This window comes from Cynocephalus volans, chromosome 10 (genome assembly GCF_027409185.1).
Source record: "Cynocephalus volans isolate mCynVol1 chromosome 10, mCynVol1.pri, whole genome shotgun sequence".
NCBI classification, from domain to species: Eukaryota; Metazoa; Chordata; class Mammalia; order Dermoptera; family Cynocephalidae; genus Cynocephalus; species Cynocephalus volans.
This window is the reverse complement of record NC_084469.1, coordinates 75,958,988-75,980,974: the sequence shown is the minus strand read 5'-3', so window position 1 is coordinate 75,980,974 and position 21,987 is coordinate 75,958,988. Positions and strand designations below refer to the sequence as shown.

At 36.5% G+C, this 21,987-nt stretch overlaps 2 protein-coding genes across 2 annotated transcripts in view; both read left to right on the top strand.

The window, feature by feature from the left end:
• LPCAT2 (lysophosphatidylcholine acyltransferase 2) overlaps positions 1–21,987 on the top strand; it is a 74,372-nt gene that overhangs the window by 51,917 nt on the left and 468 nt on the right. Inside the window, exons 12-13 of the mRNA XM_063111936.1 lie at positions 14,580–14,678; positions 19,166–19,301. Coding sequence (XP_062968006.1) covers positions 14,580–14,678; positions 19,166–19,301 — 235 coding nt within the window. The remainder of the gene's footprint in view (positions 1–14,579; positions 14,679–19,165; positions 19,302–21,987) is intronic.
• Positions 7,221–8,172, top strand: CAPNS2 (calpain small subunit 2). The gene has a single exon (XM_063111937.1). The coding sequence runs from the start codon at positions 7,268–7,270 to the stop codon at positions 8,006–8,008; it is 741 nt and encodes a 246-aa protein (XP_062968007.1). The 5' UTR covers positions 7,221–7,267; the 3' UTR covers positions 8,009–8,172.

Below are 21,987 nucleotides of genomic sequence, written 5' to 3'. Positions count from 1 at the left end.
AATTTTCTATTCTTCAACTTTTCAGCTTAGGTTTGATATGTAATACAGTATTTCATAGTTTGTGTGAAGAGAATTCATCTTGATTCCAGCCCCAATTAATCAAGATGTGCTACATGAAGTCCACTCTACAACTTACATAATTTGCAGAAAAAGCCAATAACTTTCTGGGTGGGAAAGATGAACTTTTCTATTCTGTTGTCCAAGTTTTCCTGAAAGTCTGGTAGTCCTATATGTCTGAGAATTTCCCTCTTCAATTCTCAGGGTGACTTAGCTCCCCCATTTAGTCCATTATAGTATTTTTTTCTGCCTGAATATAGTTACACTAGAAGTATCTATTAAGACTTGAGAGTTATATTCTTTACTTTTGGTTTCTCAATTCAAATGTACCTAGGAGATGCATAGAGGAAACAGAAAGGAGATTTACATTTAAAACTTAACTTTTTTTTTTTTTTTTTACTACAGAAAGTGAGCAATTACTGGCCTCCTTCAAGAGCATAGGAAGTAAAGAACAGGGCTTTGTAAAGAGCAAATTGTGTCAGACCAATTTAATTTCCCTCTATGACAGAGTGACAGTCCAAGATGATAAGGAAAAAGAAATAGATATTATCTGTATGGACTCTAGAAAGGCTTTTGATTTCATCCAACATGACATTCTTATCAATAAATTAGGATGGTCTGGTCCAGATCACATTGCAGTTAGGGGAATGCCCCACTTGACAGAAAGGCTTTACCCGGAGTAGGAGTTGTGAGTCTTTTTGTGTTATTCTAGACCAATTTCAGTCCCCCCACCTTGGAATTTTGTGTGGAGTAGCAACATACTTGATAGGTTTCAATCAGGAATACTTCTGAAGACCAGACAATATGTCAAAGTGGGGATACAAGTAAGTAAACATGTCTTTAAAAGTTGCAGAACTGGACTCAAGATAAAGATTAAATTAATATAATGGGGAACAATAATCAGCCACAATGTATATCGACAAAATAAAATTTAAAAAATAAAAATTAAAAATTAAAAATTAAAAAATTTTTAAAAAAATTAATATATAACATAAAAAGGGTTAGGCGCCAGAAGAAAACTAAACTGAATATAAGAATGATACTGCTGTCACTGTTTCATGGCACATGAAGATCTGGACTTACAGAATTGTAGAGCTAAAAAAACCTTTAGTATTAAATTCTCCATCCTCCTCATTTTGCAGAAGGCTGCCAGTCCAACAGAGGAAGTTACATGCTCAAGGCTATACAGTTGGTTAATTGCAGAACTAGGACTAGAATTCCTACTCAGTATTCTTTTTATTACAAACTGTCACTGCTGACTTTTTTAAAAAAATAACTTTCTTGAGGCATGTTTTAGATATCATATAATTCACCCATTTCAAGCATACAATTAAATGATTTTTTTTTTTTTTTTTTTTTTTTTTGGTGAATTTACCACGTTGTACACCCATCACTGTCAATATGTTTTAGAACATTTCATCATTCCAGTGTGAGTCCTTATGTCATTAACTGTTAATTCCTGTCATGTACCTGTTCCCCAGCCCTAGACAACTACTAATCTACTTTTTGTCTCTATAGATTTTCCCTTTCTGAACATTTTATATAAATGGAATCATACAATGTATGGTCTCTTACAGTCAGCTTCTTTCACTTAGCACAGTGTTTTCGGGCTCATCCATGTTGTAACTTGTATCAGTAATTCACTCCATTTTATTGTTGAATGGTATTCCTTTATATGGATATATCACATTTTGTTTATCTCTTCACTGCTTGGTGGGCATTTACATTGTTTACACTTTGGGGCTATTATTAATAATGTTGCTAATAACCCTCATGTGTCACTGTTTACTTTTTAAGCTCAGTAACACTTCCCCTCAAATTGGGGTTAAATTTTCCATCAGAAGGGTCCTCTTCTGCTACCCTTTTTCTACAGATCTGGACATTAGAGTTCTCCCAGACAACAAGTAAGGTTGCTATTAATGTTCTAATAAATAGCCATAGGGCATTCAATAGTCCAGAGAAGAAAAGGCTTGTTAATCTAATAATAGTCTTTTATTCTATGATGGCTTATGAGAAACTGTTAGCCAAATGCCCTTCGTCTTTACAGAAAGTTAATGATAGGAATTGGATTTAAACTGCAGCAAAAAAAACACTTCAGATGGGGATAAGGAGGCACATTTTATATGGCAGTGGATGCTATCAAGTTAATTTGCAATATTATAAAAACAAAGCCTATGTAATTTCCTCTAAGAGAAGCTTATATGAATGACTTTAAGGCCATATGGCCCCTTGTGATCCCCTAAAAGGAAGACAGTCTTTTTGTGGTACTTCTGTGTGGTTAAAGAAGACATTTAGCCTTGATGTTCACAGAGGCCATTTCATTGTGCAGATGAGAAATAAGTCCAGTTACTGGAGAGTTTTATACAAACCACTGAGTGTGGCAAAAGGAGACAGGACATTGCTCATATGTCCTAAACAGAGCAATGCCCCATAGCTACTATTCTGTCTCTAATAACAACTAGAATAATCATTATTCAATTCTAGAACTGTATAGTTTCCAAAGTAATTTCACATCTCATCTCCTTTTGAGCTGTAAGTAGTTCCTACAATAACCTGTGAGATACTCTGTCACATGGCAGTTCAAAGCTCTTTCCAATCTGATTCCATCGTATTGATCTTCCTTTATCTCCCATCACTCCCAGCAATAGACTCTCATCACATTTTGCTATTCACCATCTCTTGAGTACCTCAGATCCTTTAGTTCTTCTGTGTTTTTGCTGTACTGTCTTTTTATATTCCTTGTCTATTTGGGGAACTCTGACTCAGCCCCTAGTCAGGCCTATTCTTGATCTCTTCTCCAGGTAAATGTTCTCCTTTCTTTGCCTCAGCAGAATTCATTGCTTCCCTTTTGGGACTCATACTGGTTTGATAATACAGTACAGTGTATTATTTTCATGACCTTAATTAGCTTAATTTCTCTGAGTTTTTCTTTTCTCATCTGGAATCCTTTTTTTTTTCCAGAGGAACTTTATGAAACCTAAATACCAAAGCATATTATATACAAATGTACTGGATTAGTATTAATAATAGAAATGTGAACGTAGACTTCAATTATAATTACAGCCAGTTTTCTGTGGGTCTCCTTCCTTGATCCTTGAGGACAGCAATCCTGTATTTACCTTTGTATCCTTAGCACTGAGCCCAAGTCCTGATATATAATAAATCAGATTGAATCATTTTGAAGTAGTCAGGGGAGATACTGTTATCATCATTTTGCAGATTGGAAATTGAAACCCCAAATGTTAAGTGATATAATGATTTAGCCAGTAAGTCCTGGCCACGTTTCCCTGAGTTCACCAAGAGAACTTCCAAAGACCTTTGGAAGACTTGTACTCTGACTCCACCTAGTATCAAAGGTAGAGTTTCTCGAAGTATTGTCTGGGACTACCTGTTACAGACTGACTTCTGAGGATTCTTATGAAAAATATAACATCAAATCTAACATTGAGGGAAAAAAAGCCAGACTCATATAATCAGAAATGATAAAGGAGACATTACTATCAATTTTACAGAAATAAAAAGGATTGTAAACAAGTACTATGAAAACTGTATGCCAACAAATTGAAAAACCTCAATGAAATGGACAAATTTCCAGAAACATACAACCTACCAAAATTGAATCATGAAGAAATAGAAAATCTAAACAGACCTATAGCTAGGAAGGGGATTAAATCAGTAATCAAAAACCTCCCAACAATGAAAAGCCCATGATCAGTTGGCTTCACTGGTGAATTCTACCAAACATTTAAAGAAAGAAAACACTAATTCTTCTCAAACTCTTCCAAAAAACTGAAGAAAAGATAACACTTCCCAACGTATTCTATGAGGCCAGCAGAGTACCCTGATACGAAAGTCAAATAAAGACTGTAAGAAAACTACAGCCCAATATCCCATATGAATATTGATGTAAAAATCCTCAAGAAAATACTGGCAAACAGAATTCAACAACACTTTTTTTAAAAATTATATAATATGATCAAGTGGGATTTATTCCTGGAATGCAGAAATGGTTCAGTATACAAAAATCAGTCAATTTAACACTCCAGATTACCAGAATGAAGGGGAAAAAAAATCACCTGATTATCTCAATCGGTGCAGAAATAGCATTTGACAAAGTTCAATACCCTTTCATGATAAAAACACTCAACAAACTAGGAATAGAAGGAAATTGCCTCAACGTAATAACCTCCATATATGAAGAACCCACAACTAACATCATACTCTCTGGTGAGACTGAAAGCTTTTCCTCCAAGATCATGAGCAAGAGTAGGATGCCCACTTTCACCACTTCTATTCAACATAGTACTACAAGTCCTAGCCAGAACATTTAGGCAAGAAAAAGAAATAAAAGGCATTGAATTGGAAAGAAAGAAGTAAAATTATTTCTGTTCACAGATAACATGATCTTATTTGTAGAAAACCCTACAGATGTCACACACACAAAAAAGCTTTTAGAACTAATAAACAAATTTAGCAAAGTTTCAGAATATAAAATCAACACACAAAAATAAGTTGCATTTCTATACAACTAACAGTGAACAATCTGAAAAGGAAATTAAGAAAACAACCCCTTTACAATAGGACCAAGAAGAATAAAATACTTAGAATAAACTTAATTAAGGAGGCTAAAGACTTGTACACTAAAACTACAAGCCATTGCTAAAAGAAATTAAAGAAGACAGAAAAAAATGGAAATACATCCCATCTTCATGGATTGAAAGACTTTAGAAGACTTAATATTGTTAAGATGTCAGTGTTACCCAAAGAGATATACAGAGTCAATGCAATCCTTACCAAAATCCCAACAATGTTTTTTACAGAAATAGAAAAGTTCAGTCTGAAATTCACATGGAATCTCATGGGACCCCAAATAGCCAAAACAATTTTGAAAAAGAACAAAGTTGGAGGTCTAACATTTCCTGATTGCAAAACTTACTACAAAGCTACCAGAAATAAACCCTTGTATATATGATCAAAACATTTTCAAAAAGGGTGCCAAGACCATTTGATGGTGAAAGGACAGTCTTTTCAACAAATGGTGCTGGGAAAACTGGATATTCACATTCAAAAGAATGAAGTTGGATCCTTACCATATACCATATACAAAAATTAACTCAAAATGGATCAATATAAATAAACAAAAGAACTGAAACTATAAAACAATTAGATGAAAACCTAGGGGAAAAATCTTCATGACACTGGATTTCTCAGTGATTTCTTGTATATGACACCAGAAGCACAGGCAACAAAAGAAAGACAGATAAATTGGAGTACATCAAAATATAGAACTTTTATGAATCCAAGGACACTAACAACAGAGTGTAAGGGTAACCTACAGGATGGGAAAAATATTTACAAATCATATATCTGATAAGATTTTAACATCCAGAATATTTGAAGAACTCCTACAACTCAATAACAACAACAAAAAAAACAAATAACCTGATTGAAAAGTCGTCAAAGGACTTGAATAGACATTTCTCCAAAGAATATATAAAAATGGCCACTAAGCACATGAAACAATGTTCAACATCACTAATCATTAGGAAAATGCAAATCAAAACCACAGCAAGATACCGCTTCACACTTATTATGATGGCTATTATAAAAAAATAAATAAAAATAACAAGTGTTGGTGTGGATATGGAGAAATTAGTACCCTTGTGCACTGCTGGTGGGAATGTAAGATGGTGCAGCTAATGTGGAAAACAGCATGGTAGTTTCTCAAAAAGGTAAAAATAGAATTATCATAGGATCCAGCAATTTTACATCTGGGCATATACCCAAAAGAGTTAAAAGAAGGGACAGACTCAAACCAATATTTGTACACCCATGTTCATAGCAGCATAATTCACAATAGCCAAAAGGGGGAAGCAACCCAAGCATCCACCAATGGATAAATGGAAAAACAAAATGTGGTATAGTCATGCAATGGAATATTATTCATCTTTAGAAAGGAAGGAAGTTCTGACACGTGCCATAACATGTGAACCTTGAAGACATTATGCTAAATGAAATAAGCCAGTCACAAAAGGACAAAAACTGTATGATTACACACATATAAGGTATATAGACTTGTCAGATTCATAGAGACAAAAGGTAGAATAGTGGTTGCCAAGGGCAGGGAAAGGGGGAATGTGAGTTATTGTTTAATGGGTATAGAGTTTTGCAAGATGAGAAAAGTTCTAAAGGTGGATGGTGATGATGGTTGCACAACAATGTGAATGTGCTTAATGCCACTGAACTGTACACTTAAACATGGTTAAGATGGTAAATTTTATGTAACGCATATTTCATCACAATTAAAAATATTTAAAAACTCGAAAAATAAAAATAGCAAGACACAAAGAGTATATACTGTATGATTCAATTTATTTAAGGTGCAAACATTAATCTATGGTGTTAGATGTCCGGAAAGCAGTTACTTTTAGGAGAGGGGACTAAGTGGAAAGAAGCAAGCAGCAGCTTCTGGAGTGCTGGTGAAGTTCTAGTTTCTGATCTGGGTGCTATGACATGGATGTGTAAAGTCTGTGAACTTTTTGAGCTATACATTGACAATTGTACACTTTTCCATATGAATATTACACTTCGAAAAAGATTCTAAAAATGTCGATTACAGGCCCCCACAGCAGATCTACAGAATCAGAATATCTGAGAGTGGGACCTGGAGACCTTGAATTTTTTAAAAGTCTTCCTTCCAAGTTTTTCTTAAGAACATTAGATTTTGAGAATCTTTGCAAAAGGAAAAAGATTAGGCAAATATGTTGTTAGCTCAGGAATTCTTCAATTCTTCCTTAACAATAAGTATTTCTTAGAAAATAAATTCATGATTTCCTTGAGTCACTAGTTTCTCTATTAGGAAAATGCATGTCATCTTTCAGGTGCTGAGAAAGAGAGCTGAGAAATCAATGACACATAGAAATGTATAGTTTTATGTTTTCTATTTAAAAATATTCTGTGTCATACTATAATTTATAAATATTTGTCTAGAAGAGTAGAAAACAATTTTATTGAGGCCCTCTGAAATATGGCAGGTGCTAGGACCTAGCGGAATTCAGGCAACTTGGAGGTGAAACATTAAATCTTGGGGTGTGGTGCAATGTAAACAAGTACAGAAAAGCCAGTTCTTCCGCATACAAGCTACTTGGACTCCATTTCAGCTCTGTTCATACCATCAGCAGCTTTTACACTTGCTTGTTAAACTGAAAGCATGTTTCTTGCAAAGGCTATTTTGGAAGGGGCAGATCAAGGTTTGGGAGGAGCTCTTGGAGGCCTTCTCGGAGGAGGCGGTCACAGAAGAGGAGGAAGAAATATTGGAGGCATAGTTGGAGAAATTGTGAATATTATCAGTGAGGCTACCGCAGCTCAGTATACTCCAGAACCACCTCCCACTCAGCAGCATTTCACCAATGTGGAGGCCTCTGAAAATGAAGAAGTTAGGCGGTTTCGGCAACAATTTGCACAGCTGGCTGGACCAGACATGGAGGTGGGTGCCACTGACCTGATGAATATTCTCAACAAAGTCATTTCTAAGCACAAGGATCTGAAGAGCGATGGCTTTAGTATTGACACCTGCCGGAGCATTGTGTCTGTCATGGATAGTGACACAACTGGGAAACTGGGCTTTGAAGAATTTAAGTATCTGTGGAACAACCTCAAGAAATGGCAGTGTGTTTATAAGCAGTATGACAGGGACCATTCCGGGTCTCTGGGAAGTTCTCAGCTACGGGGAGCTCTGCAGGCAGCGGGCTTCCAGCTAAATGAACAACTCTACCAGATGATCGTCCGCCGGTATGCTGATGAAGATGGAGGTATGGATTTTAACAATTTCATCAGCTGCCTGGTTCGCCTGGATGCCATGTTTCGTGCCTTCAAGTCTCTGGATAGAGATGCAGATGGCCTGATTCAGGTGTCCATCCAAGAGTGGCTGGAGCTGACCATGTATTCCTGAAGCGAGCAATGAGAAGTCAAGACCCTGCCCGGAGGACTGGACTGTGTAAAGTCTCACCATGCAGTCCACACCGTTGCTGAGACCCCGCCCAACTGCTTCACTTCCTGGCAAGCTCTTTCACAACCCTCCATATTTCTGATCGTGTGCTACCCTTACTGCTTAATTAAAACAAATTTTTCGTGAAAAATGTTCTGAGTGGTTTGTATATCAGCTTTTTGAGACTCTGGATTTATATGGACTTACATATGTGATGGGGGTATGTGGGGTGACGTTCTAATGGAGTAGATTTTAATAGGTTGTTGCTTATTTGGTGAATGAATTCCAAGGAGTAGGAAGTTTATCGTTGTTATTGTTCTTAAGATGAAATTTTTTTAAAATCCTGGAATAAATCAAGAAAGCACTCAGGAGATATAGTTTTCCCTTTAAAAAGGCAAGGAGGGAAGTTCGAAATATGTTTTTCTTATAATCTCGCATCTGGTCTTTCCATTATGTAAAAAAAAAAAAAAGGAAAGTGCTTTCCAGGAAACCTTTTTAACTGTATAGAAACAGGATCAAAAATGTGAAATTAAGCAATTTTGTATAAGGGTAGCATTTTTTAAATGATGGCACAACTATGTAAAATTCCAGAATTCCTTAGTTCTGTTTCTCTCTTAAAATAAGCATATAGCAATTTTTTTAAAAATATATTTGTAAAGAGGACCAAGGGCAGTAGGGAACAACAGGGTATAACCGTAGTTCAAAAATATCTCTGGCTGCCTTAATGAATCAAAATAATCACTTTTACTTGTACTTTATACAAAATCAGGCATGCCCAGTTGATGTTATCCAGCTCTTGTCATGTCTTGCCCCTGCCTTAGAGCAAGGAAAATTTTTTTGTTCATCTTTGAAAACTGCAGACAGGAAAAAAGCAAACAGGAGAAAAACAAAGACATATATAGTAATCAGTTAAATAGAATATAAAGCAATATGGAGAACAAATGTTGACTCTTTATTTCAATGGTTCTCAGCCCTGGCTGCAAGTTGGAAACACTGCAAGACTTCTTTAGGAAAACTAATACTTGAGTCCCACTCCAAATAAGTTAAATAAGTCTCTTTAGAGATAGGGTCCAGAGATGAATATGTTTAAAGCTCCCCAGTTGATTCTAATGAGCAGCCGAAGTTGACAGATTTGACTCCTTTAAACTAGGGCTGTCTCAGTATTTTTAAAATCTTCCTCAGCCGAAATGGAGGCCAAGCAGGAGAATCAGTGTTGCCAGCATCTGTGAGAAGGAAGACAGGAGTATCAAGAAACTGCCACCCAAAAGCGGGGGTAGTCGTGCCTTTCTTGTGTATAGCCCTTGATTTGGTTTTATAGTTTTTAATACAGGCTATTATAGCAGAGCAAGCAGAATTCAGAGCCCCAATGTGAGTGGACTCAGCTAGAGAGGCTGCATTTACAAGTGCTCAGTTCACCTGCCTGCTATTTAGTTGGTTTCTACTCCTGCTTCTCTGGTTTTTAATGCATTTCCTCTATCCCAGGCTACTTTGGAGGGTCCTCCTGAGTTTGAAGATAATTCTTCCTTCCTCTTTTGACTCATTTAGAAGAAAGCTGTAACGATGGAAATGATGTAACTAGCCTGCTAACCACCTCCAGCTGCCTGTTAGAAATCCCCAGTGAAATTTGGAGAGGTTGGCATTTGGCCTCTATGACCATCATCACCATCATATGATATTTATGAAACACCACACGCATATAATTCTGAACCGATTCAAGCACAGAAATCACATTCAATTTCCTCAAGGGACTTGTAATTTAACTTGGTCTGTTGTGCTACTTAGACCAGGTGTGGTTGTATAAGACAGAGGCTGCTGCCAGCAACCTCACATAAATATCAGTCTGCCTATTTTAGAACGAGCCCAGGAATATGTTAGGCATGGCTGTAGGAGAGTAACCAGGAAAGGGGAAAACTGCCAAGACATCTTTTAAGGCCTCAGAATATTAAGTTTATAATTTAACCTTTCCACATGATGGCTGTGGAAAGGACAATGTAGCCACATTTTTGTTCCTCACTCCATTGTAAATGTTTTATAAAAGTTAAGATAATCATCTCGTACTAGGAGTGTGGCATTAAGAATTTCCCTAGCTTCTCAAATTGAGGGATTAACTACTTTCATGATTCTCTTGTGGCATGTGCCACAAATTTTTTTAAAAAATCCTGAATTTACCAAAGTTTTCCTTTCGTTCTCTTCTGAATTTGTATAAAATTCGTATAAAGAACCTCAGTCACCAGAGTGCATACTGGAAAATTCAGTTCAAACTCTGGATTTTTCCAAGTAACTAAATCTTTGGCATTGTGTAGAACCAGTAGCCTAACAAGTGATTAAATTTCTTAGTTTTCATTCAATATTTGATGTTTTAAAGTCACATTTTCAATATAAGAGGAAGTATTTACTTGACAGCATTTTTAAAATTTATCAATTTTTATATAGAATACTACTTATAGCCTTAGATGAAGGTCTTTGATGCATGTAACTCCATGTTATTATTTTCAAATTTCTAACATTAAGCAACACAGTCAATGTAATAAATTGAAAATAATACTCAGTGCTAAAAATATGTGTAATTGTACCATCTACATTTTTAAATTTCAAAATACCCCATGTGATTTTGAAGAGTAACGTTATCTTGATATAATCTACTAAATTCTGTAACCTGTAAAAGCATAAAAAGGAACCATGTACTCTACACCTAAAAACAGCAACCTTCCAAAAACATGCAAAATTTATATGTCATCTTAAAGGTCACTTTTAAAGTATTTTTGAGTAGTACTGCATGTGTTCCTAAAAGTTGATTTATATCACAATCTCAGTCAGAAATCTGATTAGTAGTGTTGCACAACTACCCTTAGTAGGAACTAAAAAAAAATTTGTGGAGGCACCTTCAGGAAGTATATGGATATTTAATGTGCCTTTTGATCTTGAAGAACCTTCAAAATTACTTTTTTAAAATGTTTACTTTTCATGCTAAGTATATTAAAACAATTTAATTCCTGGAAAATTGATAATACAAGTATGTATGGGAGTAGAAATATCCTCTTAATCAGAATATTCAGGTAAACAGAATACCTACTCCCTGACTTCCAGATAACTGAGAATTTACTGTATTTTAAGAATAATACTCCTTTGGCTTTATAGAACATCTTCAAAGACTTGAAGAATTTTTTTGTTGTTTACTGCCAAATAAGTTCTGTTTTATAGAAACAATTTAAAATTGTTTTGAGGACACTTTTATCTCTCATTTGCAGAGATATATTGTATCAGTTATAACACAACAAAGAAAAAATATTCTTGGGAGTTTACCATTGTGAAATTTAAATTCAAAACCAAATCCTTAGATGTTGCTAGTCTTAAAAAGTTAAAATGAGTGTCTAATTTCATAGGAATAAAAATGTTGAATAAGTCCAACTATGAAACAACCTTAGAGAACTGATACTTGAGAATCAGACACATGAAAATCATCATTTATTCCTTCTGGTATTTTAAATGGACAGTGTATGAACAAGTGGCCTAGAACTTTCCACTAGTCCTGGAAGCTGGTGTAGTGTGTGTGACTAAGCAGAGGAAATGTGCTAGGAGGCCATGAACTCACAGTGACCCCACATGCACTTTCATGCTTTTTTGGCCCTGCTGATTTCCAGGAAAGGGATGGGGCCACAGTCTGGACTTTTGTAAGGCTTAGTCACACTTCTTGCAGTGACTCGATGCAACTCCTTGGTTCCAACTGTGGGGTGTTCCTGGGCTCCAGACTAGGATAGGTATGGGAGGGATTAGGGTCTCCCTCCAAATAGCTGGTCTCTTCCTTTGAAATGTGGCCCTGAAATATTTTCAACTCTATGTTTTTTTTATCTTAAGGTCATAATTGTTCCCAGGGGACTCAATAGGTTTATAAAAGAAAGAACCACAGATTTGTGGAATACTTTTTGTCATGGAACTGATTCAAAATTTTTTAATTAAAGGAGTATATATTGCTATATAATTTTTAAATGTTTTTAATATATTTTATCAATCTATTTGCTTTAATTTGAATGGTTGGCAGTCATATTACCTAAATTTTAATTGAAGTTATGGCAGTAGTGAATTTTGTGACCTAACGTGAAACTTATGTCTCAGTTTTTTTATTAGTAAAAATGAAGTTGAATGGATGATTTCTAAGATTCCTTCCAGCTCTAAATTTTATTATTCTGAATTTGGAACCTTAACAATGTATTGTTTCATTTATCCAATAATAGAACCTCTCAGAATAATTTCCATGCTGCCTTTTTTTTTTTTCCTTCACACTACTAGGATGAAAACTTCCATGTAGTTTCTCATGTGATTGATCATCAAGGCTCTGCTTTAATTTATTTTTTTTTAGTCTAAACCACATATGTAAAAGACTTAATGAAACTTAGGGGTCCAATATGTTACCTTGTTCAGTGGCTAGTGGTAATATTAAGAGTTCGTTACATTTTCATTTCTCCATCTGTGAAATGAGTTATGATGCTTGGCCTGTGTTATATGTAAGGTTTGGTAGTATAGATAAAACATGGATGACTCACAGTAAAGACACAACATAAATTCAAAGGAGTATTTCCAGTCATGTAGACAATCTGTGATTGTAACTTTAGTGTCCATAGATCATTCTTCGATTTCTTCAGAACTTCTTCTATTCAAGACTTCTATGTTGCTTAGTGGAAAAAGCCAATTGCAGAAGAAATTTGTCTATGTTGAGCAATACAGCCATGGTACAATAAGCTACTCAACATTTCAGACTCATTAAAAACAGTCCTCCATAGGGCATAAGAAAAATAAATGGTGATGGCACAAGAAGGAAATTGTGTCCCTTAAAACTCTGCCTTCTCTGAAACTTCTGGGGTGATGAAATGTTATAGATAACTGATTGTGGTGATGGTTACCTTGGTATATACATGTGTCAAAACACATCAAACTCTACACTTAAAAAGGATGCATTCTGTTGAGTGTAAATGATACCTCAAAGTTGATTAAAGAAAACAAACACACAAAAAAACAGCTCTCTAATAGGCTGATAACTAGACAAAATGGAAGTCAGATGACCTGAATTTTTGTCTCAGGAATAAACCCTGTTACTTTAGAGAAATCTTGAAACCTCTGTTTCTATCTTCTCGCATGGGTAGGTGGAATTAAATTATTATGTCTTTCAGTTTTTCACCCTGCAGAAAGATTAAGTAAAATGGTGAAAGTGATTCTTGACTTTTTGATTCATGGTTGCTTTGAGAAGCTGATAAAAGCTACAAAATTCTTCCCTAGAAAAATGTACATGCAAAAATTGCACACCATTTCAGGGGCTTCACATCCTCCCCCTTCCCCAGGTCCATCCTTGAAACCCCAGTGAAGAATGCTTACCTTCGTGTTTTAAAGTGAAGGCTCTGTGAACCCAGAGTGGTAGGTAAGGGTAGATGAGGAAAAGGTAATATTTTTTAGCATCTGTGTGTGCGCTAGGCATTGGGATACACTGCCACACAAAGAAAGCAACCCTAGCCTTCAAGGAACTGTTGATTGGTGTGTAACTACTTATTCACTTCTGAAGATCAGACTCTTGTTGATGCCAAACATTATTTGTTAATCTATGACATTAAGTACTGCACTAGCCTTGTTGTTACTAGTTCATAGTTTATCTGGGAATAGTGCTTGTTTACAGTTCTCTTTCTTCCTCCCTCTTCCACTCCACCTTTCTCATCTACTCTCCATTTTATTTTTCCTTTCTCCTCTTCTCACCTTTTCTTCTTTTTAGCTGTCTCTTTCTCTACATTTTCATCCTTTCAGTGTTCTTGTCTAGGAGAGTAGTTAATGTATAGGGAAAACTCTGTATTTAGTCAGCTTGGATTAGAATGATCAATCCCTTCTTTTGTATTGCCATCATGAAATGACTCCTGAGGTATAAATACTAGCTATGTTTCATTTTCATTGGATTAGAAGTGCAGGATCTTCTGGGGCCTGATATCCCCAAGGCGCTATTAAAGTTGCCCAAGTTTATTCCAATTGCTCCTAGTTTACTGCAGATTAAGCCTGGAAGAAAGAAAGAATGTAGCTTTCTCTGTTTGCCTCGGTTTACCCTTTTCCTTACTCTTTTATTTTCTACATGCTTAGAAACACTTTAGGACTCTTAATGACCGTTTGGTATTGTCCATTATGGCAGGACCACCATTAATGGTAGAATTAATGCCTCAGTCCCAATGGTTAGGAAAGTCCTACATCCTGCCTCCCAGAGGGGCTCCCGTCAAGGCAAAGCTGAATTCAAGAACCCACACTGGATGCCAAAGGGCCACTCTAAATGGCCTCAGTCATAAAATGTTTATATGTGTTGCTAAACAGAAAATATATTTTACTTCCTTCTGAATTGGGAATGGTGGGCCAATTGCTAGATGTTCCATCTCAGTGAGAACTTTTCTCCAAATAGGCTCAGTGCATGGTGATGTTGAGCTGTGTGGCATACCTGAACTTCACCTTGCAGTATAATGAATAGAAATTCAACTAGTGACCCTTCTAATTGATTTCTTCCATCCTTTCACAGAACCATGATGGCAGTATTGACTTCCGAGAGTATGTGATTGGCCTTGCTGTCTTGTGCAACCCTGCCAACACGGAGGAGATCATCCAGGTGGCATTTAAGGTACTGTCAGCCCCACTGAAAGCATCTTGGCCTGCCTTGTACACAAGTGTTGACTCTAAGTGTATTATCTGAAAATCAGTGATTCTGTTACATGAGTTTATAGATCTGCTGTGACATGTACAGGAGAATAATATGATTAAGTCAGTTGCTACTGTGAATAAAGAAAACAAGCATCTATTTAAGCAAAAAGTGTTTGGAAGCAGCCTAGTTAACAGCATCAAGATTGAAGAGCTGGTGATTTAACAAATTAATTTTAAAAATTATTTCTTTTCGGCCTCCCCATTTTGAAACCCCCAAGTGAGGTTTCTGAATAAACAATACCTGTCACTAGTCATCCAAATTCACTATCTGGAAATTTCTGATCTATCCTTATTATCTCATTCTGTATGTCAGAGATATTTTAAGTGGTATTTTCCTGAAGGAATTTATTTTGTCGTTGTGTGTCAGGTGAACACTATCATAAATGTTCCAAGTTTCTAACCCACATATCTTCCTGTGGCATCACATATATTTTCACAATAATACAGGGATCTAAATTGGGAGCAGATGAATAAAATCCATGTCCTTGGTTCTCAGCAGAGCTTGATGAAAGTTTTAATTGTGAGGGCCCAGACTCCACTGACCATTTATAAGTACAAAAGGAGTAAAGAATACATTCCCAAAGAGCGTGTTCAGTTCTGAGAATAAAGGTGCTTCTTCTAATTAGAACTGAAATATGATGTTCCCTTTCAGTTCTGAGCTTGTATGGACAGCTGTCAAGTAAAACAGAAACTTGATCTTCCTTCTTGTCCTACCAAGCTATGTATATTGACTCTTGTTATGCAGCCACTTAGTCTCTTTAATTCATCCAGCAGGAGAGCTAATGACCTTCTCTATTCCTGTTTCCTACTCTTATCTCTTCCTGACTTTCTTAAAGAATATCCCACTGTGACTCCAATGAGTTTTTGTTGTTTTGTTTTTTTTTTTCCCTTGTGATCTAGGAAGACTCTCTTCCTCCAAGAGTTCCTTCTCACATTTTAAAGGCCACCAGGGATTGCCTCAGGAATTTTCATGTGCTCTATCGTTGACAGAAGAGTCCCTGAGTTTACATTTTATTTTAGATGGGTTTAAACTGAGTTAACTGCTAGGCCTATAAAGAACCTAAGTGGTTGATGCTTAGCAGATGGTTATAAGGCAAGGGCCAGGTCTTTTTCCAGCATTTAAAACCTTTAGCTTTTTCAGAATTATTCATCAGAAAACCTAAAATTACACACATAGCTAACTTATTCCAATCCAGATATTTCTGTTTCTGTTTTGGGATTGTTTGTGTAATTATAAGTTTAGTTGGGCAAACCGTCACTTTTGGTTTACAAATGAAAGACCTGATGGAAAATTTGGCTCTTAATCACAGTAATTATTGTTTTTTAAAAAGTTGTAAGATTTTTATCTAGCCTAGACCTTAGTTTGGAGATAGGGATGGGAAGAAAGAAGGACTTAAAACTATAATTAGCCCTTTTTTCAGTATGGCAAGGGTTATGTTTTACATTGGTTATTTTTTAACTTTCCTTTTCAGGTGTGTTTTATGTTTTGGAAATATTACTGCATACTTTTATTTTTCATTTAGTAGTATCTTTTACATATAGGATCCTTTCACATCCTTTTCTTTGGGTAGCATTGCACAGTTAACTTCCCATCTTTTATCTCATTTCACCTTCACAGTAATAGAGGTATAATGTTAGTATAATATTAGTCAGGGTTCTTCAGTTGCAAGCAATAGGGTAGACTCTGACTGATGGATGCCAAAGTGGAATTAGTTGTAAGGCCAAGGAGGAGGCTCAAGAGAAAACTCAGAACCAGGCAGCTCCCTAGGTCCTGGCTGCAGGAAGTGCCCTACATCCTCCCTTGGGCACTGCAGTTAAAATGAGCAAACTCCAACTCTGTTCATAATTCACATTTCAGGGAGGGTGTAAATGGTCTTGGGCTATGTGCTTGATAGGAAAGACAGAACGTTTCCATTAAGAATCCCATAGTCTTCTGTGCAATGGGGAGTTATTATTTCCCCAAAGGAAACTGGGGTATTAAACTTTCTACCAGAGCCCAGATCACGGGGTTTATCATAGACCTGGGAACTTTGTAACAGGGAGACTATTGAGAGTGAAAAGTGAGTAAGGGGAGTAATCTGAGGTAGTTGTGGCAAGGGACAGATGTAGAGGAAGTAAAAGTCTCCAGTATGGACCATGTGAAGGAAACTTACACAGAGAGCCACCAAAGCACCAAACATGGCCAGACTTTAGACAAAGATGAGTCAGTGAGAATTGTTTAGGAATGGAAGGCCTTTGAAGAAAGCTTAGAGCCTGTGAAAGGGAAGTGTGACTGAAACCTGGCAGTTACCTTTTGAAGTCCGAGGTGTATAAAAACCCACAGTCTATAGTTTGTGAAAACAGAAGCTAATTTACTTTTTGCTTTCCAACTATCTTGTCCCTCAATGGGCTGAGTGGTAGAAAATGTACTGGAGGCCAGTGCTTTATCTGCTGGGGGCAATAAATCTCAACTTCATGTTGGATTTTTTCCTCCTACCCTCATGACAATTGAAACACTATTCAATATTTGCTTATTATTCTTTTCATGGTTATCACACCTTAACTAATACCTGTTTTTCCTCTGTTTTTGAAGTTGTATTTGGTCAGAAGTAAAGACCTCAACAGCAGGAACTCTAAATATTATCTGCCCGGATTTGGGTGCCAGCTCTACCACTCACAAGTTGTGTGATCTTGGGAAAAGTTACCTGACTTCCTGGTGCCTCAGCTTTCTTATCTGTGAGATTGGGCTGACCATGGTACCAACCTGACATAAGACTATTATGCGGGTTAAGTGAGTTCATACATGTAAACTGTACACTTGATCAGGGCCTATAAAGAGTAAGTGCTGATATCATTAAAAATTCTAAAGACCCAGGAGAGGATTTTGAATATGGAATATTAACTATCTAGCAGTTATCCCTGCTTTGCTGCTTGACTTTGAATTTATCCCACTCTACTGCCTTTCCCCCTCTACCTGTAAGCATATTCAGTCTCTCCCTTCTCAAAGACAACCTCCTTTTGTGCTTAGCTACTACCCCGTTTCATCCTCCACACTCTGCCTGAAAGAGTCCCCCCAGTTCACAAATGATCATTCCACTTCCCCTTCCATCATAATCTCCTTCCCTTTATTCCATAATTTCTTTAGAGTCCATATCTCTTGTCTCCACCTTTCACTTATATTCATCCCTTGATTCCCATAACCATCTGGCTTCTATCCTGAAACTGTGTTTACTAAAGTCATCAGGATCTCCAAATCACCAAATCCAGCAAACCTCTCTGCTTCTTGCTTGGCCTTCCTATGGCATTTTACTCTGTTGGCTGTTACCACTGTCAGAATCTCTTCCTCTTTACTGAAAACCCTCCCTTAGCATCTAAGATTCATGCTCTTCTTTCCTGGTTCTCCTGTCTGACTGCTCCTTCTAAGTCTTCTCTATCAGTTCCTTTTCCCTGCACACACACCTCAACTCTTGCTGTTCCCAGGGCTTTGTCTTACTTAGTATATTCTCTACAGATTAGCTCAAACACACCCCATAGTTTCACTTCTTATCTCAATTCATAGCTCAAGCCTCATCAGTCTCCTAAACTGATATGCTGAATCTCTTACTTACTCCTGGTACCTCTGACTCAAATTTAACCCATCCAGGTCTAACTCTTGATCTCGTCTGGCACTTGTTCTTCTGACTGTTTGCCCATTCCTGGTTAATGTAAACAGCTTCACCCAGTTGCCCAAGCTGGAAAACTTCAGCCATCTTTGGCTTCTTCCTTTCCAACACTACAGACCTCTTATTGATATGCAGGTACTGTCTATGCTGTTTTATAAATTCTGTCTATTCCTGTCTTTGCTGCTTCTCTACCCAGACTTTTAATTGGTTTTCCTACCCCTAGTCTTAGCAACCTCCTTCTCCCAATTCATCCTCCACCCTCTGCCTCAAAGAGTTCTCTCAGTTCACATATGATCACATCACTTCTCCTCCCATCCTAATTCTACAGGATCAGGTGAGACATTACATACCTACCATGATCTGTTTCCTGCTTGTCCCTCAGTCTACTGACTTGAGCCCCATGCAGTCACCTGCCATTCTTTGTATGTTATGTATATCTCCTGGTATTCTAAGACCCAACTTAAATGTCAGCTCCTTTGTAAAGCTTTCTCTGACCTCTGTGGGTAGGACTCATCAAGGTCCCTATAGGGCTCCCATGTCCCTTTGTACTTACTATTGGTATAACCCTTATTTTAATTCTGTCTCTTTCCACTACTAAAGTATAGGTGTTGTGAAGATAGCAGAATCCATATTTTCTTTATATATAAATATCCCTAGCCCCTGGCACAATAAATGTTTGAATTATTAAAGAGTTTATTTTCCAAGGTTATTCTATACCACTGTTGCTCTGAGGGAGCTAATTCAAACTTTTTTTTTTTTCCTTCAGCTCTTTGATCTTGATGAGGATGGCTACATAACAGAGGAAGAGTTTTCCACCATTCTACAGGCTTCCCTTGGAGTGCCTGACCTTGATGTTTCTGGTCTCTTCAAGGAAATAGCCCATGGGGACTCTATTTCCTATGGTGAGTAGGCAGTTTGGCCTCCTGATTCACTTTACAAGGAGGGCATCCAGACTATGGATTGATGCTCATAGAAGAGTGTTGTTTCACTTAACTAATTATATTAATAATAGATATGATAGTAATAATGATAATGATAGTAACACTAGCAGTAGTGGTATAATAGTCTTAGCTAATTATTGAGGACTTATATGCTAGACTCTCTTTTAAACATTTTGTGTATATTAACTCATTTAATCTTTACAGCAAGCCTATTTAATTAGTATTCTTAATTATTCTTATTTTACTGAGATACAAAGAATTTAATAACTTACCTAAGATCATCCAGTTGAAGAACGTCAGAGCCAGGATTCAAAAACCAAGGGAGTTTGGCTTTAGAGCCTGCACCGTTGACTCTATACCTCAGTGCTTCTCATATCTGCTGCCCCTCATTGAGGGGCTTTTCCTTTCTGCTGTCAGTGTGGCCAGGAGGCAAAACTGAGCAGTTAACCAAGCTGAGTTATAACTACAGTAGAGGAATATGGCCAGAGGCACCACCAATAAGAATAGTAGCTAAAGCATTTATTGATGTTTACTGTTAGCAGCTTAGGTAAGCTTTCACATTCATTTTCTCATACCATCTTGATAGCAACCCCTGTGAGGTAGGAACTGTCCATGGAGGAACACCTTGTGGCAAAGTGGCAGATCCATGCATATCAATGACTATCCTTTCCCCTGATGGCTCAAGTCCACACATCAAAACAAGTTGCCTCCGAAACCTCGGTAATGGGCCACGATAATCAACCTCATTGTATATCGACAAAATTAAAAAAAAAAAAAAAGAAACAAGTTAAATATCCAAATAGGAATTAAACCAAATGTCTTAAATTAATTCTGTACAATAAAATAAAAAAAATAAAAATAAAAATAATTGTTGCATAGGGCTGAAGGATAGTAAATCAGTACCCTGTATTTCATAGTGCAGTCGTGGAGACACACTCCTCAGTGGGGAGGCGTAGGTGATTGTTTCCCTGTCTTACCTTTGATGTAGTAGTCATAGATGGTAGGCTGGCTTATCTTCTCCAGTCTTTCCTGTCAGACTGGAGGGGGTTCCTCTTAAATTACTTTTTCCTTATGGTGTTTAAAGAGTTTCAGCATGTTAACTTTCATGGGATGAGGAAAGTAAATCACATACTTCTCTTACTCTCTGTTTTTGATTACTATCATTTTGGCTGTCTTGTATTCTATTTTAAGTAATAAGTACCTAGGGCACTTAATCTATTAAGTTCATTTTTTTTTTAAGGATAAAATGGGGAAGTATATATACTGAGATAAAACTAGAGTCATAAACCTATGTGTGCTGATTCTTCTCTGATCATTTTCCTTTCATAAGTAAGAGTCTCTATTACTCTGAACTACCAAATTTTGAAAAACCATTTGGAATAACTATTTCAATAGAAGCTAATACTCAAAATGGTTTGTGGGTAACCATAATTTAACCTGCCAATTTAAATAATTTTTTAGGGAAATCTGCTTTGTTTTTTGGAGTTCAACCTTTTCATTTTCAGATACACAGAATATCTCCCCTTCCCCAATGTTATGTGAGTCCACTTTTTTTTGCAGGAATGTTTGAGGTATTTAGGTATGGTTTTATTTAAAAAATAGTTATTGACATGTATCATGAATGTGACCATTTAAATTGTTTAAATATGATTTTTAAATTGGTTTTAATCTTGGCTTTCCATTCGACAAATTAATGCCCAAATTCTACTTATAGCCAATTCACAGAACTTCTAGAAATGAGTTACTCTTTAATACCACTGACATCCTAACAGAGGATCTTGATCTTTTGAACAGAACACAAGTCTTGAAATCAAACTTCTTGGTTTCAGTAGATCAACTCTCAGTTTTACTTATTGTAGAAGTCACTTAAGTCCTCAGGGTCTCCATCACTGAAATAGACTCATGCAGATGAACCTTTATTTTGGATGTTAAGAAATAACAATTAATAGCTTGCCTGATTGGAAATATAAAGTGATCTACTAATGCAAAATAATATTACAATTGCAAAGAATGATTTGGGCTCTGTGTGGTGACTTCCTCATCACTGAGACCTATTTCAAGAATTGTTAGGTAGTCTAATGTGCCATGATGCAGACTCCTGCCTATTAGACAATTTTTAAAAAGTAGATGGGTAGCAAATAGGGCATTAGGTTAAATCCTTTTTTTAATATATTTTTTTTATTTCTTAAGATAACAAAAATACAGAAAACTGAATAAAACATAAACATAGAGCACAATGAAGTTTTATATAGTGAATACCTATGTAACTACCATTCGGGTCAAGAAATAGAGTTTTTCAGAACCTCAGAAACCCCTGCATGCCCCTCCCCAACCATAGCCCCTTCCTCTTAAAGGAATGGACTGCTATCCTGACTTAAAAAGAATCTCTGCCTTGCTTTACTTTAGCACTTCACCAGAAAAGTATGCTTTTTTAAATATTGTATTTTAGCTTTGTCTAAATTTTTGAACTTTATATAAGTGGACTCATACAATATATATTGTTTTGTATCTGATTTTTTCATTCAACATTATGGCTATAAGATTCATCCATATTGTTGCCTCACAGCTGTTTATTTATTTTCATTGCATATAGCATCATGTTCCGTGAATATGCCACAATTTATTTATTCACTCCTTTTCTTTATCT

Bases quoted from the DNA above. Each gene is read 5' to 3' on its own strand.
- CAPNS2 (XM_063111937.1), top strand. From the start codon at position 7,268: ATGTTTCTTGCAAAGGCTATTTTGGAAGGGGCAGATCAAGGTTTGGGA.